Raw genomic sequence first — 17,328 nt, forward strand, 5'->3', positions numbered from 1 at the left:
TTGCGCTCGCATAACAAAATATTTTATGATTAAGAAGTCAATTTAAAATATATATTTATAGTGAGGACTTAATTTAATAAATATTAATTTTATGCTAAATTACTTGGTATTGATTGTAACTATAATTCATAGCTTATGTTTCCTCATACATAGAAGAATTTGTTTTTTTTTGTGGTTGGTCATATTGAAAGACAAGTTATCAATTATCAATACATTCGGCGGGTAAACTTAAGCTCTGGTAGGTAGCAGACAAGTGACAATAATTTAAGATTTTAATTCTTCAATTGATTACCAGCAACGAATGGTGTAAATATTTGTAAAACAGTTTGGATATACTACGGAAACCGGATTTATCAAGAGTTGTGTGCATATTAAGAGAAGTAATGAGACTGGAATGTAATCCAACAGAAACGGTATGAATGTCAATAAAATGACGTTCTTTGGGTTTTGTATGCTAGTTTTCGCAAATTTAATTGTTTAATTGATTCTTTCCAAGAATAAAATGTCTTCTGAAGAATTAAAATTCATTAACACACTAAGAGAGAATGGTTACGAAGGTCACCTAGATGCTGCTGTTTTCAAGTCAGTACCAAAACAGTTGATGAAATGGTTGTCAGAAAACATAAATTCATCAGTTTTACTGAAGCCAGATGAATTAACCAGGTATGTTATAGCTTTAGTTAATGTCATTGTTATTTGAAATCCATACGACATAGAATTATAATTTTTAAAGTGTTGAAAATTAGGTAATTGCTCTTTATCACGTATCCAAGTTTATTTCTTGATCCTGATGGCATGATACTGTATAATTTATCCTGTGGTACATGATGTGTGCTGATTTAATTTAGATAAAAAAACTATCACACTTCAAACAAATTATGTCAGGTCTTAAGGAATTTTATTTTTATATTTAACTTATCATAATTCATTGTTACATTACAAGTCTTAGTTATGTCCAGGATAATTAATTGTATTAAATTAAAACAGCTAGCATCATGCTCCTTACGATCAATGTATACAGGATTATGCTATCATTAATGAGAGATTATTAACTTGGATATGTAATATAGAATTTTTACCCTGTTTTAAGTCAAAAAGGTACATTGTCCTAGCATTAAATGGAAACTATTTTTTTCTCTTTAATTTTTCAGATTAGAAGAATATGAACATGAGAATTTATTCATGAGTAGAAGTAGTGAAGTTGATATTAGTGGTATATCACATAGCCACAGATTGAGTAATGGATCATCTGTTTCATCAGAAACTGATGACAGTGACATTATTATGAATGAAAGCTGTTCTGAAGATGCTTACGAAGATGACAGTGATGACGACGATGAAATCAGAGCTTTGAAGGAGGAGATCAGAGCTGAAGATGAAACGAATGTGAAGTTGAAACAGCTTAAAGAGTGCTTAACGTAAGAAAGATTTTTTTTTTTTTGTTAACGTTGCTTCATATGAAAACCCAATAAATCCACCAAAGATCCTTTCCTTTTGTAATTCAAAATATTTTCCATGTTCTTTCGTTTTCTTGGGTTCTTGCTTACTCAGCTGACATAGCCTCCAGTTAGAATCAGCTCTTCTTAAGCTGTGCACTTGTCCATTTTGTTATAATGTAATCCAACTTTGGAAGAGTGAAAGTGTGTCCCATTGCCTATTACAGTGAATAAAATAATAAAAAAAGGAGACATAACTGTTACCATTACTACATTGTTTTATGGTTATTTTCATTTTGCATCTAATTGTGTGCCTAGGGTGAGGTAATACTGACAGGGCCGGTGCAAGGTAAATTGGCGCCCTAGGCGAAAAACCTTAATCATTCTAACATAATAATCAGCTGAACAGTAGATCTATTTTGATAATGTTGTAATTTATCTTATATACACAAATATTAAATAACCATGCGCTATAAAAATGTCGTAAGAAAATGCTATAAATGGTCCTGAAAAAGTTGTGGCATAGTTCACCAGGTATTTGTAATTGTTCCGTATCACGTAGCCAAGTTTATCCCTTGATCCTGATGGCATTAACCCGTATGATTGATCCTGTGGTGAATGATGCTTACTGTTTTAATTTAGTACGTCGAAAGATCCTGGACGTAATAAACAATGTTAGGAAGTGACAAAAATTCATTTTCATATCTTTATTTGATCTATCATAATTCATTATCACATCACAATATTTGTTGTATCCAGGATCTTTTGACGTACTAAATTAAAACAGCAAGCATCATGTACCACAGGTTGAATGTATTCAGGATCATGCCATTAGGATCAAGGGATGGACGTGAATACACTGTACGATATATTCACCGGTATTTATAAAACCTCTGTTATTCGAAGGTGTTTGAGTCCTGTGTAACCACGGCCGGTGGATGCACGGGTTGTAAAAGGGGCTGCTGTGACTGTTGCCGGGCGAAGGAAGAAGCTGGTGGCGGCGGACAGCGAGGTGCGGGCGGAGGGCGAGAGGAGGGGGCAGGTGGCGCGGGAGATGGCGGAGCGCGCGGATCAGGCGCGCGCCTCGTGCGGGGAACTGGGCCGCGCCTACCAGCGGCTCGTCGAGCAGGCGCGCCTGGCGTCCGCCGTCCTCGGCTCGGGCGACCGCGTGAGTCGGCGGCCGTCCTGACGGGCAACTGTCCCGACATTCAGGGCTTACAGCCTTGTTCCTTGTTCCCACAGCGCGAGCTGGGACGTAGCCGTGGGGTCCGGACCCCTCCCTTCCAGGATCGTAAAAAAAGCAAAAATAGAATATCACAATTGTAGCAACCTGGTTACATAAGGTTACACATTTTTTTAATCCTTATGTATATCCTCCTCATTATAGCCCGACATGCCTCTCACACACAGAAGCGGCAGGAAGTGTGTTTCCAAATAGTCTGTATTTAATAACATATATATATATGTGTGGCTTGTTTTAATGTATTATTCAAATAATAGACTTGGAAACAAAGAATTAAAACAATTAAATAAAGACCAAAATATAAAATTTTCAGTTTTCTTTTCTCAAGTCAAATCGTTGCTTCAATTTCTGTGTGCAAACGTTGGATTTCTAAAAGTCCACTATTCCCCGGTGACAGTCAATTTTCTATTTAGAAAACTTACCCGCAAAGATTTAATGGTCGAACCAGGACCCCTCCTTCACGAAATCCTGGCTACGGCCTTGGCGCGTGGCTTTGCAAGTCTGTGCTCCAGCCATACCTAGGATTGTCAAACCACGAGACTTTGATGGCCAAGCACTTACCGACATTTCACGGGAATGGTCGAGCAATGAGTCTTTGTGTTCAGCGCAGGGCACGACAAACTTCGGACCAGGCTCGTCAAGCCATGCGTCGTGGGAACAAGGCTTAAGATTTATTTTTAGAGTGTGTTAAAATCGTTCAAGGATCCTCTGTGGCTGTGATTGCTAAAGCACCATGCTCGAGTGGTGAGGGTCATTTGTTCAGTCCCAACCCTCTGCCTGACTGTCAGTGGTCCAGGGCCCGCGGTTGTCGTGAAGGTTCCGGCATCTGGAACCTTTGCGCAAGCCACCTGGAGTTTGTAATGAATTCTCACTTTCTGGCTGTGCAATGAAATATATTAGTTAACATTTAGAGTGAGTACAATGAAAAAATATTTAATCAATTATCTGGCATGTTTGGGACCATAGCCATGCAGGATTAGCGATTTTGCTGGATTAACGAACGTCAATATAACTTTAACAGGAATCCCAAAACATTATATTTAAAACAGTTGGTAAAACTGCTCTATGGCTGCAGGCTGTCTGTGCACAGTTGTAATATTGTGCAAATGTTAACTGTTAACGAATCCACCAGAAAGATCTGAACACGTGCCGCTCAATCAACGTTGGATCACAGAATGTGTTGAACTAAATACTGCCTGATTAAAATGCACCAACTCTGAGACTGTATAAGTTAATTTTTTTTTTATTTGGTTGAGTGGCCATATATAGAGTAAACATTATTTATGCTTACAATAAAAGTGTCTGCACAGATCACTCATGAAGATGGCTAAACAGACACATGTTATGATTTGTCAAATAATAGCTAAATTTCTGTCCAGGTGCTAGACATTTCAACTTTGTTGTCCTCAGTTTTTTTGCCCAACTCTGCACAACTTCAACTCCCTAAATGACTGAAAAGTTTCTTTATAAAGTTCATTAATAGTGTTTCATCAAAATTTGACATTTTGCTGTATTTTCTAAGACATTTTCAAGTTATTTTTCACATTTTTTTTTAATTTAATGAATTTAATTTTTTTATTGCCCTGCTACATTAATGGGATGTTCGGATTTAAGTGCTTTGGCTATAAGAGCCTTAAATCATATTTATGTATTTAGTGAACTTTCCTGCTGCATATATTATTGATGTGTTCTCTTTACACTGTTTGACAACTGTTTAGTAAGTCTCAGTATTGTGGTATCTTATATTTTGTTTATGAGAGATGATAGATTCTTAAGATATATGTGCTTTCTTACAGGAGGAAAAAAAGTTTTTGCACCAATTTATCAGTGGAGAGCTTGAAGAAAATTTTGAGAAATTTCTAAGAAGTATCAAAAATTTCTTGGAAAAACAGAAGCTTGAGGTAATTGGTTTTGCATTATATTTTAGAACCTTCTGTTGGTTGGTAGCGACTCTACGTCAATGATGTGTGCTGTGTTTGTCCTGAAGGTTGCAGTCCCCATTGGGGAGGGAGAAAAATTTCTTTTGGATTCGGCACCAGCAGAACTGAAGACGGACAGCCCTGAAGAGCTTAGAGTTAAAATTTTAACTGAAGAACTTTTTAATTTGTTGCCAAGGTAAATGTTTCTTCAGATACTTAGAAGAAAACTGGTTTTTTTTTTTTTTTTTATTTTATTCCCAGAGAGTTCAGTAGCAAAAAGAGGGTTTTTTTTCCAGCCCAGTCTGTTACATTTTTAGATATCACTCAAACACTTAAAACTATGCATGAATAGCCAAGATTTAAAAATTTTTTTTTGTTTCATCTGGGATGTTTGTTAGAATGTACAAAGGATTGAAATGTTGTGTAACGTGCTTTAGGGTTGCTGATTTGCATAAGCGACAACTTGAAGCTGAATGTGCATCATTGGGGCCGTCAGCTGCTGAGAGTGTGTTTAGAGATATCCAGACTGGAAAGTATAACATCTCCCTAGAAAAACTTAAGTAAGTGATCTTTTGTCCCTTGATATAAAACCATCTGTAGAAAAGATTTTTTTTCTTATTTAATATATGGTTGTAGTCATAGTTAATTATTTTCCTGCTATATTATTACGTGCATCTTCACTTTTGAACCAAGTGAATGTGTCAGTTATCTACTGTTTTAGTTTTATGGGTGCCGTCTGGACGCTGAAAGAAAGACACTTTAGACATTTACCTCTATGACTCATTTAAAAAGTATAGTAAAAGTCAGTTATAACGTAAATTTATAACGGCGCCAAAAGTTTATGTTATAGCGAATTTTCGTTATAGCCAAAATTTAAAAAAAAAATCTTATTTTTGAAGCATTTTTTAAATATGTACTTGAGATTTTTAATTTTTTAATGCACAGGGAAGGAATAAAAAGTACATTCGACGTCAATCTGGTGATTTAAGTTACCCTGTACCTGCATTTACGCTTTTCTGACCCCCACCAGTATAATGAAAATGGCCTTTTACGACCTGCTTTTTTGTGGAGTAAAAATCGTCAAAATTTAAAGAACTGACCATTCGGACATGCCCTGGACCTTCTTGCATTGGTTCTTGTATTTTAATAGGTATGTCACGGTGGAAAATTATTAATGGCAATACTAGAGGTAAACGTGTGTATCTGAGAAACTGCTCGCCGTCTTGTGGCGCCCTCTGTGACGGCCTGCCGGATACTTCCCCTCCCGCTGCGCTGAAAGAGGGTAGGGAGGTGGGATGGGGGCCGAGGACTTACCAGTGTACTGGCATATCAATTATGTCTCCTCTCACAAATGCTTTCATGAAGCTAAAACTGTGGGAGAGCACGAATACACGCTGTGTAACATTCAGTGCCTACTTGTGTCCGCGAAGTGAGTGATTGTATGTACATACATACATTAAATATAATTTACTTTATCTTTAACACAGTTCTATATTTAAAAACAATTTTGTTTTGTGGGTTAATCTCTGAGCATTACTTTTTTCTTCTAATTTGTTTTATTTGTAGATTCTTATATATATTTTGAAGAAAGACTACCTATTGTAGCAGTTGCCATGGTGCGACTTCAGAAAAGATTAATATAAAAAATTTTTATGTTCCATAGACCTTGAAACCTTCATCAACTCAAAAGTATGTATATATAAACATACACACATGTAAATATATAACATTTTTTATGGACATGATACTACCATAATTATGCACAAATAATTTCCAAACAGATACATAAAATATAGTAATAAAAATCTCGGTTCAGTTCATTAATGGGCATAATCCCACCAAAGGGGTAAAAATGGGGGAAGGTCTTTTGATAACCAGAAAAATCGCTATAGCCCCCCATAGTATGACAAATATCGTATCGTTTGAACATAATATAACTCGTAGGAATAATACCAAAAACCTTTATATGAATACGTTTTTGATCCGACCAACCATAAATGCAAGAGGTGAAAAAAAAACATGACTTGGAGAACAAAAAAATTTGTAACTTCCGTAGTAGGTACACTATCAAATCCGTTCAAATTATTTGTAAATCTTATAATTTTTAACAAAAAAAATTGTCTCAAACAACAAGGGGTTGAAAATAACAATGCAATGACAATAAGTGAAATGTTTTTTTACTGGCTTTAGCCTATTGAAAATGAAGGGTATTTCTCAGTATTGTATTGTTAATTGTAACCTGAAGTTCACAGAGAGATACTGCTCACCTTCATTTCACTCGTGCAGGCACATGTGTGTTCGTTGGCGTGCGTGTTTTTTTGTGTATCCTCTTAATGACGTTCTTATTTTATGGTTTCATGCAAGCTGCAGGGATTTTTGTAGTTACTCGTACCTTTCAAGAGCTGTGTGTTGACTCGCTTGCTGTCTGTGGACCGCGGAGAGAGTGTGCGTCCTTGCAGCTGCCGGAGCGAGGAGCTGAGGCAGGAAGTCCCGGGGCTGGAAGCGGAGGTCGAGGCCCTGTCGCGGGCTCGGGCCGGGGCGGAAATGCTCCCCTTGTTGCTGGGCGCCGCCCGGGAGCTCGTGGCACACCTCTCCACCGGGCGGCTGGCCCAGGAGCGGCTCGAAGCGTGCGTGGAGTCGTACCTCCGCGCCCTGGAGCTGCTCCGCTCCGCGCTGGCGTCCCAGCACGACGCCATCGGCCACGCGGCCAGCTTCGTCCGCGACGCGTGCCGGCTCGTCGCGAGCCAGCACTCGCAGGCCGCCAAAAGGATCGTGAGTGTTTCCCTGCCGTCAGTCGCCCCAAGGTCCTTTAATAACCACGTTAGCACGCACATGGTCTCAGTGAACTACTTCAATGACCAAGCTGCGTCGACGCCCGGCCACCGTCCGCCAGTCTCTGGGAGTTCAGCCACTTCACTGCGAGGTCGGTGTAGAGCTCCCGACGCGCAACGTACGTCCAGCGGGGCGTACGACGTCGCCTCGATGTTGGGTGAATCGCACCTGTACGGCAAACGCGGCAGCATGAAGGGTTTCTGGTTCTCCGTCGGCAAGTTGGTCCGAGTTCGATTCCCGACGCGGTCCAACCAGATTGTTTCGCGAAGTGAGAAACGTGGTGTATTCCCGTTCCTCCCGCCAACTCATTCCATCAATACTCTCATTAACATCTCGTCCACTTTTGATAGTTTCTTACATGACCTCAATGTTGATGAGATGCTAGCTTAGTCCATTCCATTCTTTTATCAATGACCAAAGAGGTAGTTTTGGGCCATGATGGTGTTGAAGTTGTCCAACCACATGTTGTACGGGCTTAAATCTCGTCTCCCGTAAATGTTAATGTGTCGAATATTATCATGAAGATGGTGAATGCATCTGCTAGTGTTTTAAGGTTATGGAAGCTTATATATCTTTTTTTTTAGTTTCAATTCAATTAGTGTATAATATTTCTTAGGGATGGGGCGAATCCTGATTTCCTCGAATCCGAATCCTAACTCGAATCCTCGACTGGAATTGCCGAATCTCGAACCCAAACCCGAATCTTTTAACAGATGATGTCCACATATCTAATGTAAGTGAGATGTATTCTGCTTGCACTAAAAGTCCCTTGACTTTATCACATGTAGATTGGTACATTTCTGGTATAAGTGTATATAAAGACAACAATTTTTTCTTGAGAAATTTCAGTTTTAGTACAGATTAGCGGTTAGGATTTTTTCTATAAATAAGCTAGAGGTCTGCGAGCCTAAGAATTTTACTTCGAGCCGAGCTCGAGCTTTTGTGGTACAGTTTCACTTTTGGGAAATTATTTTTATCTTAAACTTAATATCATGTTTGAATAAAGTATTAAAATGAAGTGGGCTTATTAATTTTGGGTAACTATTTACAGAGTGTGTTTACATTTTGCACTGCTAGAAAAAAAATAACATTTTTTTTCATTGAATCTTACCTGTTTCCATTGGTTCATTAGTAACTGATATCATCCAACTAACATAACCAAGTATATGTTTGTGTAAATGTAACATATCTTTGGAAAAATTTCACCCTTGTCAATTTTTCTGGAGTCCTTACTGAGCTTCAACAAACTTAGCACCAAAAATCATGTTGTTTGAAAAGTACATTCACATTGTTTCAACATTTCCACTTTTCAGCACAATAATTCTGAGAGAGATTGTCACAGAGTATTAAATTCTATTCTTTAATCTATCATTCAGAACAATAATTTGTTCTGCACGTTCAGGAGTTAAATTAACTCTACGATTGGAGATAGTGTTTCCAGCAGAAGAGAAGCGTCTCTCGCTGGCAACCTGCTTGGCTGGAATGCTTTAGTAAAATTGCTTAACCTCAAAATTAGTGTCATAAATATCTGTAACTGGTCATTAAAGTTTAATCAATTGAAAGTAATAAAAATAACATTTTACTTCATTCAATTTACACTTGCAAAAAAAAAACACACACACAATAAACCTACATGGAAATAAGTCTTTTTCAATATCCTGAAGTCTGAAATATGTTTACTCATGTCATTAAATGTAGAGCTGTATTGAAGAAGCCGATTTTGCCAATATTTAGTTGAATCGGAATTTATGCCGACTTCCGATACAGTACGCTCGTTAATTTTCGGCCGATATTACTGAAAAACGAAAGAGACTGCCATAACCTAAAAATCCACGAGTACCATTTTCACTTTTCGTAGTATTACTGCATTCTTTCAGATCGCATTATTTCTTAGCAACATGTGCCAACCGTACATATCAATGTTTAACATCCTTTTTTTTTTTTTAACAATGTTCTTTAATTTAATATGTCATAAATAAATAATACATTACTATCACGGTAAATATACATCTCAGTTGTTACGGTAACTATAGTGCAAATATGGTAGCTATCTTGCTTCTGTAGTAATTATGGTATTCTACAAAGAATCTTTAGTTCTTTATATGGTAATTATCTTAAAATAACTATTGGGTTTGTACTGTAGTTATGGTACATCATCCATATTTCTTCGTATGTTGTTCATTTGTCTTTTCTTCATATTTACGTGTGCCATTATTTGAGACAAGAAGTTTCAGAAAAAATTTTAACGGACATTATATCACACATTTAATGGCGTAAATGACGAGACCTCGGGCAATTTAAACGCTTTATACGGAAAAACCTACCATGCGGGACCTCGTAAGTGAGTTTTACTGTATTTTTTCCCGTAAATAGTAAAAACCGAATCCTTTGACGAATCCTATATCAGACCCGCCGAACCTTCGAATCCCTAGGATTCGGTGGATTCGGCGGATATTGGATTCGGTCGCCCCATCCCTAATATTTCTGTACCATAATATTTTCATATGTTCCATGTAAATAATAACTTAAATATGCAGTTGTTATTAGTAGAGACCGGAAAAATTCGCGAATTCAGTTCGCGATAGGCTAAAATACAAATCGTTATACCTCAGTGCTGCCTCTGCTATTGGTTCACAACTCACCTGGATGACTCTGGGCCAATGAGAAACACCCAACCAAAGCTTTATCGAATCACAGGTTGCTACGCTGGAATGTCTCACAAGACAGCAGCCAGTGAGTGGGTGGCATTTGACCCAGTGTACGTAGAACTATGGACTTCATCTTAGAGGTCATTGAACCTGCAAATTTTTCCGGTCCGTAGTTATTAGTAACTAATTTTTACGTTATGGAATTGGTACATTTTTAAAACACACACTTACTTGGCAAATTTATTTATATTGTTCTGAGAAGTGAAACAAGTTTGTTAAAATTTAGTATATTTTAAAAGTGTGTCTGTTTACAGTAGAGTCTCGCTAATCCGGACTTGTCCGGATCGGACCCTGTCCGGATCACCGAAAGTCCGGATTAACCGTAATCAACTTTAAAATGTATCAAAAATAAATTTTATTGGCTAAAGAAAAATCTTTATGCTTAAAAATCAACTGTGTTTTATTATAAAGTACTTAAAAAACTAAGTACACATGTATGTAACTTATAAATAATACAATACATTAAAATTACTTTTTTTTTTTTTTTTTTTTTTTTTTTTTTTTTTTTTTTTTTTTTAGTTTGAGCGCGAACGCTTGTAATGTTACGCCCGACAGCGGAACGACTTTTTCACCTTGTTGGCAAAACCAGATGTACAAAGCCTCGTCTAAATTTTTAATTTTTTTAACGTGCTCCTGTTACCCAGACTGTCTTTACTCACCATTTTGGCAAAAAAATCTTCAATTTCTTTCAAATTTTTTTTCCAATCAGGAATAGTTGGTTTTCCCATTCCTAAATTTTGCGCGATTCTAGTTAATGATTCACCCGCATCAATACGAAAATAAGACTTGTTTTTGCTCCATTGTTACAGTCACTTTCTTACGTTTAGTAGCCATTACATTGCTCTTAATAAGTGCACACAATACAACACTCGCACCGAATAAAAATAACTTTCACAAGCACCTATCACCAGCACGAGTAACCATTGACTGGAGGGAACAAAACAAAACCACTCGCAGGTATAGAGCGAGTCGTTTCTTGGAAAACAGACGATGAGCGGAAAACTAGCGGTAAGTCTCCCGGCAACTGAGGGCAAGAGGACCCTCTCTTAGAAATGTATTGTCTTATTATCCTTTGTCACAACATTATTTTTCATCATTTTTTTTTAGATCCGTCCGGATTAACCGGATGTCCGGACTAGCGGGGTCCGGATTAGCGAGACTCTACTGTACATAAAAAGAAAGATAAAGAAACACACAGAAAACAAGCCAAAATCGGCCAATTGCAAACAATTAGCTTTTATTTATCCTTCCCTTGTCCTTTGTTCATGTTTTCCCTATGACATACAGTGCACAAATAGCAGTAGCGTATGTCCGAAATAATGATTTTAATCGATCTTCCACATATCGCGAGAACCATTCAGAGAACGTGAAGAGCTCTCGCTGTGCTTGGTTTGGGTTTCACTCTCACGTCCGTCGTGCTCCCCCTGCCAAGGACCTGATGAGCGAGCGGCGGCAGCGGCACGACACAGAGCGGGACCGGGCGGCGGGCGATGGCGCCCTGCCGAGGGCCTTCCAGGGGCTGCTGCTGGGGGGCGAGAGGCCCCCCTGTGCCCCGGCCGACGCCACCCTCGACCTGATGGCCGCGTCCCTGGACCAGCTGAGGGCGCAGAACGCCCGGGCCGCGGACGACCACTACGCCCGCGCGGTCGACGGGAACGTGGCCGTGCTGCTGGGGAAGTGAGTGGAACGCGCTGCTTTCGCCTGGTTTCGCGTCCGTCTGTTAACGAAAATTATTTTTTGCAAAACCCTTTTAAAGTAGAAGATTTGATATAAATTTATATCTTTAAGTCGATACACAGTTCAAATTTTTTTAAACTTTGCGTCTCCCTCACGCTGGAATAATGGAATTAAGCATTCTCATTTTACTTATCAGATGTGCTCAAATTAGACTGTTGGAAAATCCTGCAAAAACAAATATTTCGTTAAACATAAATGGGGTAATTTTTTTTAGACTCAGTTTTAAGTTACAAAAAAAATGGGTTGATGTTTAAATGTTAAGTTGAAAAAAAAACAACTTAATTTTTGATTAGAATTAAAAAACCAAAATAAAGTACTTAACTTTTATGAATATTCCAGTTATGTACTCATTTGTAGAATGTGTTGCCTGTCTAATGATGGAGCATAGTGAGAGGTATTAAGACTAATTAGGTAATGAGATCTTGCACTTTCCAGCCTGAAACAGCCGATATGGAGTGTGACAGTACAATGAGTTGTGTGTTGCAGCAAGCAAGCAGTGGAATCTCTGAGTGAACACTTGCTCCCCCAGGAGAGCGTTGCAGGGTTTCCCTCGGTCGTCCAGGACTTCAGAGAGCAGTTGGCTGTAGCAGGCTCTGCCGTGGAGAACTTTGTAAGGAAGAAGGAGCAGTTCAAAAGCAATTTTGAAACTAAAAAGGTAAATTCACAACAGTATTTTTTTTTTATTTTTTTTTTTTTTTGTAGTTTTAGTATTTCATTGCAATAACAAATTGTTTTTTGAGATGTGTCAAATAGTTACAGTACGACTTAATCTTTTAAAAAATTACTTTTTTTGCATAGTTTTTAAACAATTTTTTTTATAGTTTATGCAATGCAAATTTTAAACCAAAGTGAAAATTTTGATATTGTTACGTACTGGATTGTGTAAAAGTAATGTTTACGAGACTCCAACATGTTCAGAGAAAAATGATAACCAAGCAAATGTGACCATTGAATCTTATTTCAAAATCCAGGATTTTACGGTTGTAGTGATATCAGAGGAGTACAGATAAGTGTAGTGATTTAACTTAAAAATGTGTGAAAGCATGCTAGAGGACTGAACATTTAAAATAAATGTTATGTTTGGTAATGAAACATTACTTTAACTGGTATAGGCTATTAGAAAAGGTAACTAAATTTTGCAGATACAGGTACTAATTGCTGTCTAAACTGACAATTTCGCAAACAACCGCAACAGGCATAGGCCTGATGGAATATGTGGCACTTTTTTATTGTTGACAATAAAATAAGACATTTGGGTATACAGTGTTTAGGATGTCCACATGATCAAAAGACATGGAAGTGGAATTGGTTAGGGAAAGAAAAATAATTTACTTAATATTATGGAAATTTGAGAGGAAAAAATGCTCCTGTCAGCCATCACCCAGATTATAAAAGCATTTTTATGGTGTTTTATTGCATAGTATATCCACTAATAAATGGTGTATGCAAGGTTCTGTGTGGATTTATTTATATATATATTTATTTATTTATTTCTAGGCCAGATATGGCATTGAAAACTACAAATAGGCCAATATTTTTTTTTCGTATTGTAGTCAGGGTAATTTATAACTTTTGTTAGAGATGTTTTATTACTGATTAGGGTGGACACCCTGATGTTTAACTCGAAAATGTGTTGTGGTTAAAATGGTATCTTAGAAAGGCAGAAGTAATTACTGTATCTTGTTAAAATTAGTGATAACATGATTACTATGGACAAGATTATATGGTGATGAAACCAAAATAACACCGAAAATTGTGCCAATACACCAAAAAACACCGAAGTGCAAATCAATACACCTTTTAGCTCTGAAATACAACTAAAATTATAAAATTAATCAAATTTTAACTCAACTCACAAAAACATAAGCTTTTGATATAGGTAATTAATTCAAATAATTGGGAAATTTGTTTTAGTTTTTTTGAACTTGCAACTGTTATTATTAATAAATTTTTACAATATGGCATTGGTACATTTTTCAAACACACAAATAAATGCAAATTTATTTTTATTGTTCCTAGAAGTGAAACAAGCTTGTTGAAATTTAGTATATTGTCAAGTGATATATATAGACACACACATATGTATATGTAATAGCAGAAATCTTGTGTGATATTTGATTAGTAATATGCTATATTTATGAATCGACAGAATTAAAAATAATAATAAAAAGTTTAACACAGGAAACTCCTGTTTTAAAAACAAAATTAGCTGGAAAAAAACACATATTCTTGTCCCTAATGATTACACATTGTCTATGTTTACATGAAAACGTTGTTTAGTGATTAAATTTTAATATTTTAACCACTGTTAAAATAAAGTGGTTTTTATATATATGTATATATAAATTATTTTCAAATATAATATCTTAATAAATTTTATAGTAAATGGTCTAATTCCACTCTAATAAAACAATATTTTACTAATTAATTTTTCTTGTGATTTACTCGAACAATTAATTATATACTATTCAAGACCTTATCATTTAAATTATGTGAATAAGTTGTAAATTTAACCCACCTAAATTCTTCTCTAAAATTTGATTATTCAGTAAATTGTAGTCAAAAGTGGAAAAAATAAATTTATTATTTTAAAAAGATTCCTATTTTGTGGGAAATCCCTGACTACTGTAAATCTATTTTCTGTGGGAAAACACCCATTCTATGGAGAATGCTCCTTCTGTGGGAGAAATACACTTTCTGTGGTTATGTCTATGTCCCAGTCAGATGTGCAGATTTGCTGGACTTCAGTTCTTTGATGTTATATTTTTTTATGGCTCAACATGAGTGGCAGAAAGCGGGATGTTGTATGGCTTACATTTGAACATGCTGAGAACCAAAATAAACCTGGTTTTAACAACAACAAAAAAAATCTTTTTTTTTTTTTTTTTCCCAACTCTGATTTTAACCATTAGGCATGTTCAGGTTGTTACGTAACAAACAGTAGCATGGCCTTGCAAGCCTAAAGAGAGGATGCGGGGTTCAGCCCAGTAGTGAATATTCATCCCTGATCTTAAACTGTGGATCAGTGTACCTTTCTGAATCGCTATTTTTCATGAATTGTGTGCAGGACTACCTGAGAAGCCAGTGTGATAGTCTCTATTGACAAGAAAAATCGTGTTTTTCCTCTGTTACTTCTAATTAGTGAAGTGCAGTAAAGCATTATTTGTTTCGATGTTTTGCATGCCCTTGTTCATCAGGTAAAGTTGCTGTGCACGCGAATTTACATGATGAATTTTTACAAGTGTAAAGGTAGTTCACTGAAATGTAATAACAGGAAACTTTGTATAATACACAAACACCCTGTTAAGTTTTTTAAAGTACCTACTAAGAAATTTAGACTTATTAAAAAGGGTAAAATTGTATGTATTAATAGGTAAATTTTTATATATTTTTAACCTATTATGCAGGAAATTTTATTAAGTAGATTTTTTGGGGGTGGGGGGTGTTTACTGTAGTTAAACTTTTTTTTTAATTTTATAACTGTATGTTTACTTTCGTTTTGTCTTAACTTCAAAAGCTGAGTGGTGAGTTATTTGTTAATGTATTACTTTTTTTTTGTGTGTTTCAGAGTAAAATCAACCAGAATACCCAACTAAGGAAAGAACAATTAGAATGGGTTAAATTTGTAACTCATGGGAAACACAGTCATGATGAGACTTTTGTTTCAGCTGGCTCTTTAAATATGAGTGTTTACGAAGAAGCACGGAAGTAGGGAGAGTGTGTGTTGTGTGTGAAATAATTGTTTATCTGTGGAAAAATTTCAATTTGTTTAATGTTGTTTACCTTAATAATATTGTGATTGAATTGTAAATCAGTAAAACTTTATTGAGTGTGTTCTGAGCTTTTGTTGCTTCTTTTTACAAACTATTTAAAAATTATTTGATAATTACACTATTTTCTCCCACTCATATCTGCTCCCACCTCCTCGTAGTTTGTCTCATGCATTCTCATTCCTAAATGTACAGTCAGATGCTACTGTTGTTTGCAACGTATAGTTAGGTCAAGTAGCTAAAAGCAATCATTGTAATTTGTCGTCATCCTACGATAGCTCCTCCTTGCAGTAATACACTCTTTTCTAATAGCTAAACCACATGACAAGCTATTGGCTCAAAACTACCAAAATTTCTAATAATTTCCGTACAAGAAAAAACCAACCAGGAATTCCCTGTTTTCTGCATGCTTGCTATTTGTACTGCAGCATTGCAGCGCATGATAGAACTGATGATCTGATTCCCTCATGTCCGTTTGAGGCAGGTTGGTGAGCGAAGGGACTGTATCTACATTGTAGTTGTAGTTTGTTGTGTTTCAGTAAGAAAAATATTGAGAAGAACTTGAGAGGTAAGTGTGACTTGCCCATACTTGGGATATATTGGGGTGGGGTTTTACAGGTAAGCTACAAACAAATATTTAATATTTTTTGTGTTTGGCAACAACTTGCTGATATTACTTACCTGTTCTTATGTCTTACTTGTGCTGTGTTTTTAATTTGTACTACCCTAAACCACAAATGCAAAAATTCAATACATCTGTAGTGAAAAGTCTGGTTTGAAAATGGAGCAAGCTCTTGCAATTTAAATTGTCATAACATCTGAGACATTAGGTGCCCTTATAATTCGTCCACATCAGATTATAATGTTTGTGCCACTAAGTTGGCACCGTTTTGATTTGATAGCTCAGAGTCTGCTTTTACACTAGTACCTATTTAAATTTAAAGCTCATTGCTAAAAGAATAATTCAAAAAGGACAAAAAAATTATACTAATTTTAAAGATCTTTTGTTCAATTTGATTTCAAGCATTTAATACAATTAAACTGTATATATATATTGTTTATAAAAATGTTTAGTATAACATTATAGGGGTTGGGATTATTTTCCTGGACATATAAATAGACATTTCCCCAGTGACTGACCTATTATACCCCCCCCCCCCCTCCCCTTAAAAACCACATTTTAAAATTCTATGCATATATATATATAGATGAGATGTAGAAAGATATAGATAGGGATATAGATACATAGAAAGAAATAGAGTAGTATGGATAGAGATTTTTATGTATATAGAGAATCATGGTAAGTTTTATAGAGGGGCATATAGAGAGAGAGAGAGAGAGAGAGAGTTTTTATGTGTACCTACTTCAAACAAATTACAAAAAAAAAAGCAATGCCTGCCTGGCATTAGCTAGTTTAAAATAAAACAATTGTATTTAATGAACATACAGATGCATTGTATGTAGCACAGTTAAGGCAGTCTAAGCTTACGCTCTCTTGCATCGCCAGTTAAGTAATTCACACAGGTGCGTCAATTGAGAGAGTGATTGTGTGATGCAATAAAAGCCTCAACCCTTTTCCCCCCACTCCTGAGCACCGCGGCACTCACTTTGTGAGTCCCCGGGGTACAGATTGGGGCCTGTTCGTGCTACCGTGGTGGAAAATAACATTTTAAAAACAAAAAA

General features: G+C 36.4%; 1 protein-coding gene across 2 annotated transcripts; it reads left to right on the forward strand.

Moving 5' to 3' along the window:
• Positions 1–206: 206 nt before the first annotated feature.
• Positions 207–15,715, forward strand: LOC134543026 (uncharacterized). 2 transcript variants are annotated; one of them, XM_063387717.1, is made up of 11 exons: positions 207–413; positions 497–663; positions 1,152–1,418; positions 2,421–2,604; positions 4,476–4,580; positions 4,667–4,794; positions 5,036–5,158; positions 7,058–7,370; positions 11,571–11,815; positions 12,362–12,530; positions 15,444–15,715. In XM_063387717.1, exons 1-11 carry the CDS (start codon positions 384–386, stop codon positions 15,585–15,587), a joined length of 1,875 nt encoding a protein of 624 aa, XP_063243787.1. In that variant the 5' UTR covers positions 207–383; the 3' UTR covers positions 15,588–15,715. The 2 variants fall into 2 exon arrangements, with proteins under 2 accessions (XP_063243787.1, XP_063243789.1); XM_063387719.1 differs by having other exon boundaries at positions 207–663.
• The last annotated feature ends 1,613 nt before the right edge of the window (positions 15,716–17,328 follow it).

This window comes from Bacillus rossius (genome assembly GCF_032445375.1).
Source record: "Bacillus rossius redtenbacheri isolate Brsri chromosome 9 unlocalized genomic scaffold, Brsri_v3 Brsri_v3_scf9_2, whole genome shotgun sequence".
Classification (NCBI taxonomy): Eukaryota; Metazoa; Arthropoda; class Insecta; order Phasmatodea; family Bacillidae; genus Bacillus; species Bacillus rossius.

What these genes read in the sequence shown, in the direction of transcription:
- LOC134543026 (XM_063387717.1), top strand. Translation starts at nt 384, where the DNA reads ATGAGACTGGAATGTAATCCAACAGAAACG. An exon ending in AAGCCAGATGAATTAACCAG is followed by an intron (nt 664 to 1,151) that starts GTATGTTATAGC and finishes TTAATTTTTCAG; the next exon opens with ATTAGAAGAATATGAACATG. An exon ending in GTGGCCGTGCTGCTGGGGAA is followed by an intron (nt 11,816 to 12,361) that starts GTGAGTGGAACG and finishes TGTGTGTTGCAG; the next exon opens with CAAGCAAGCAGTGGAATCTC.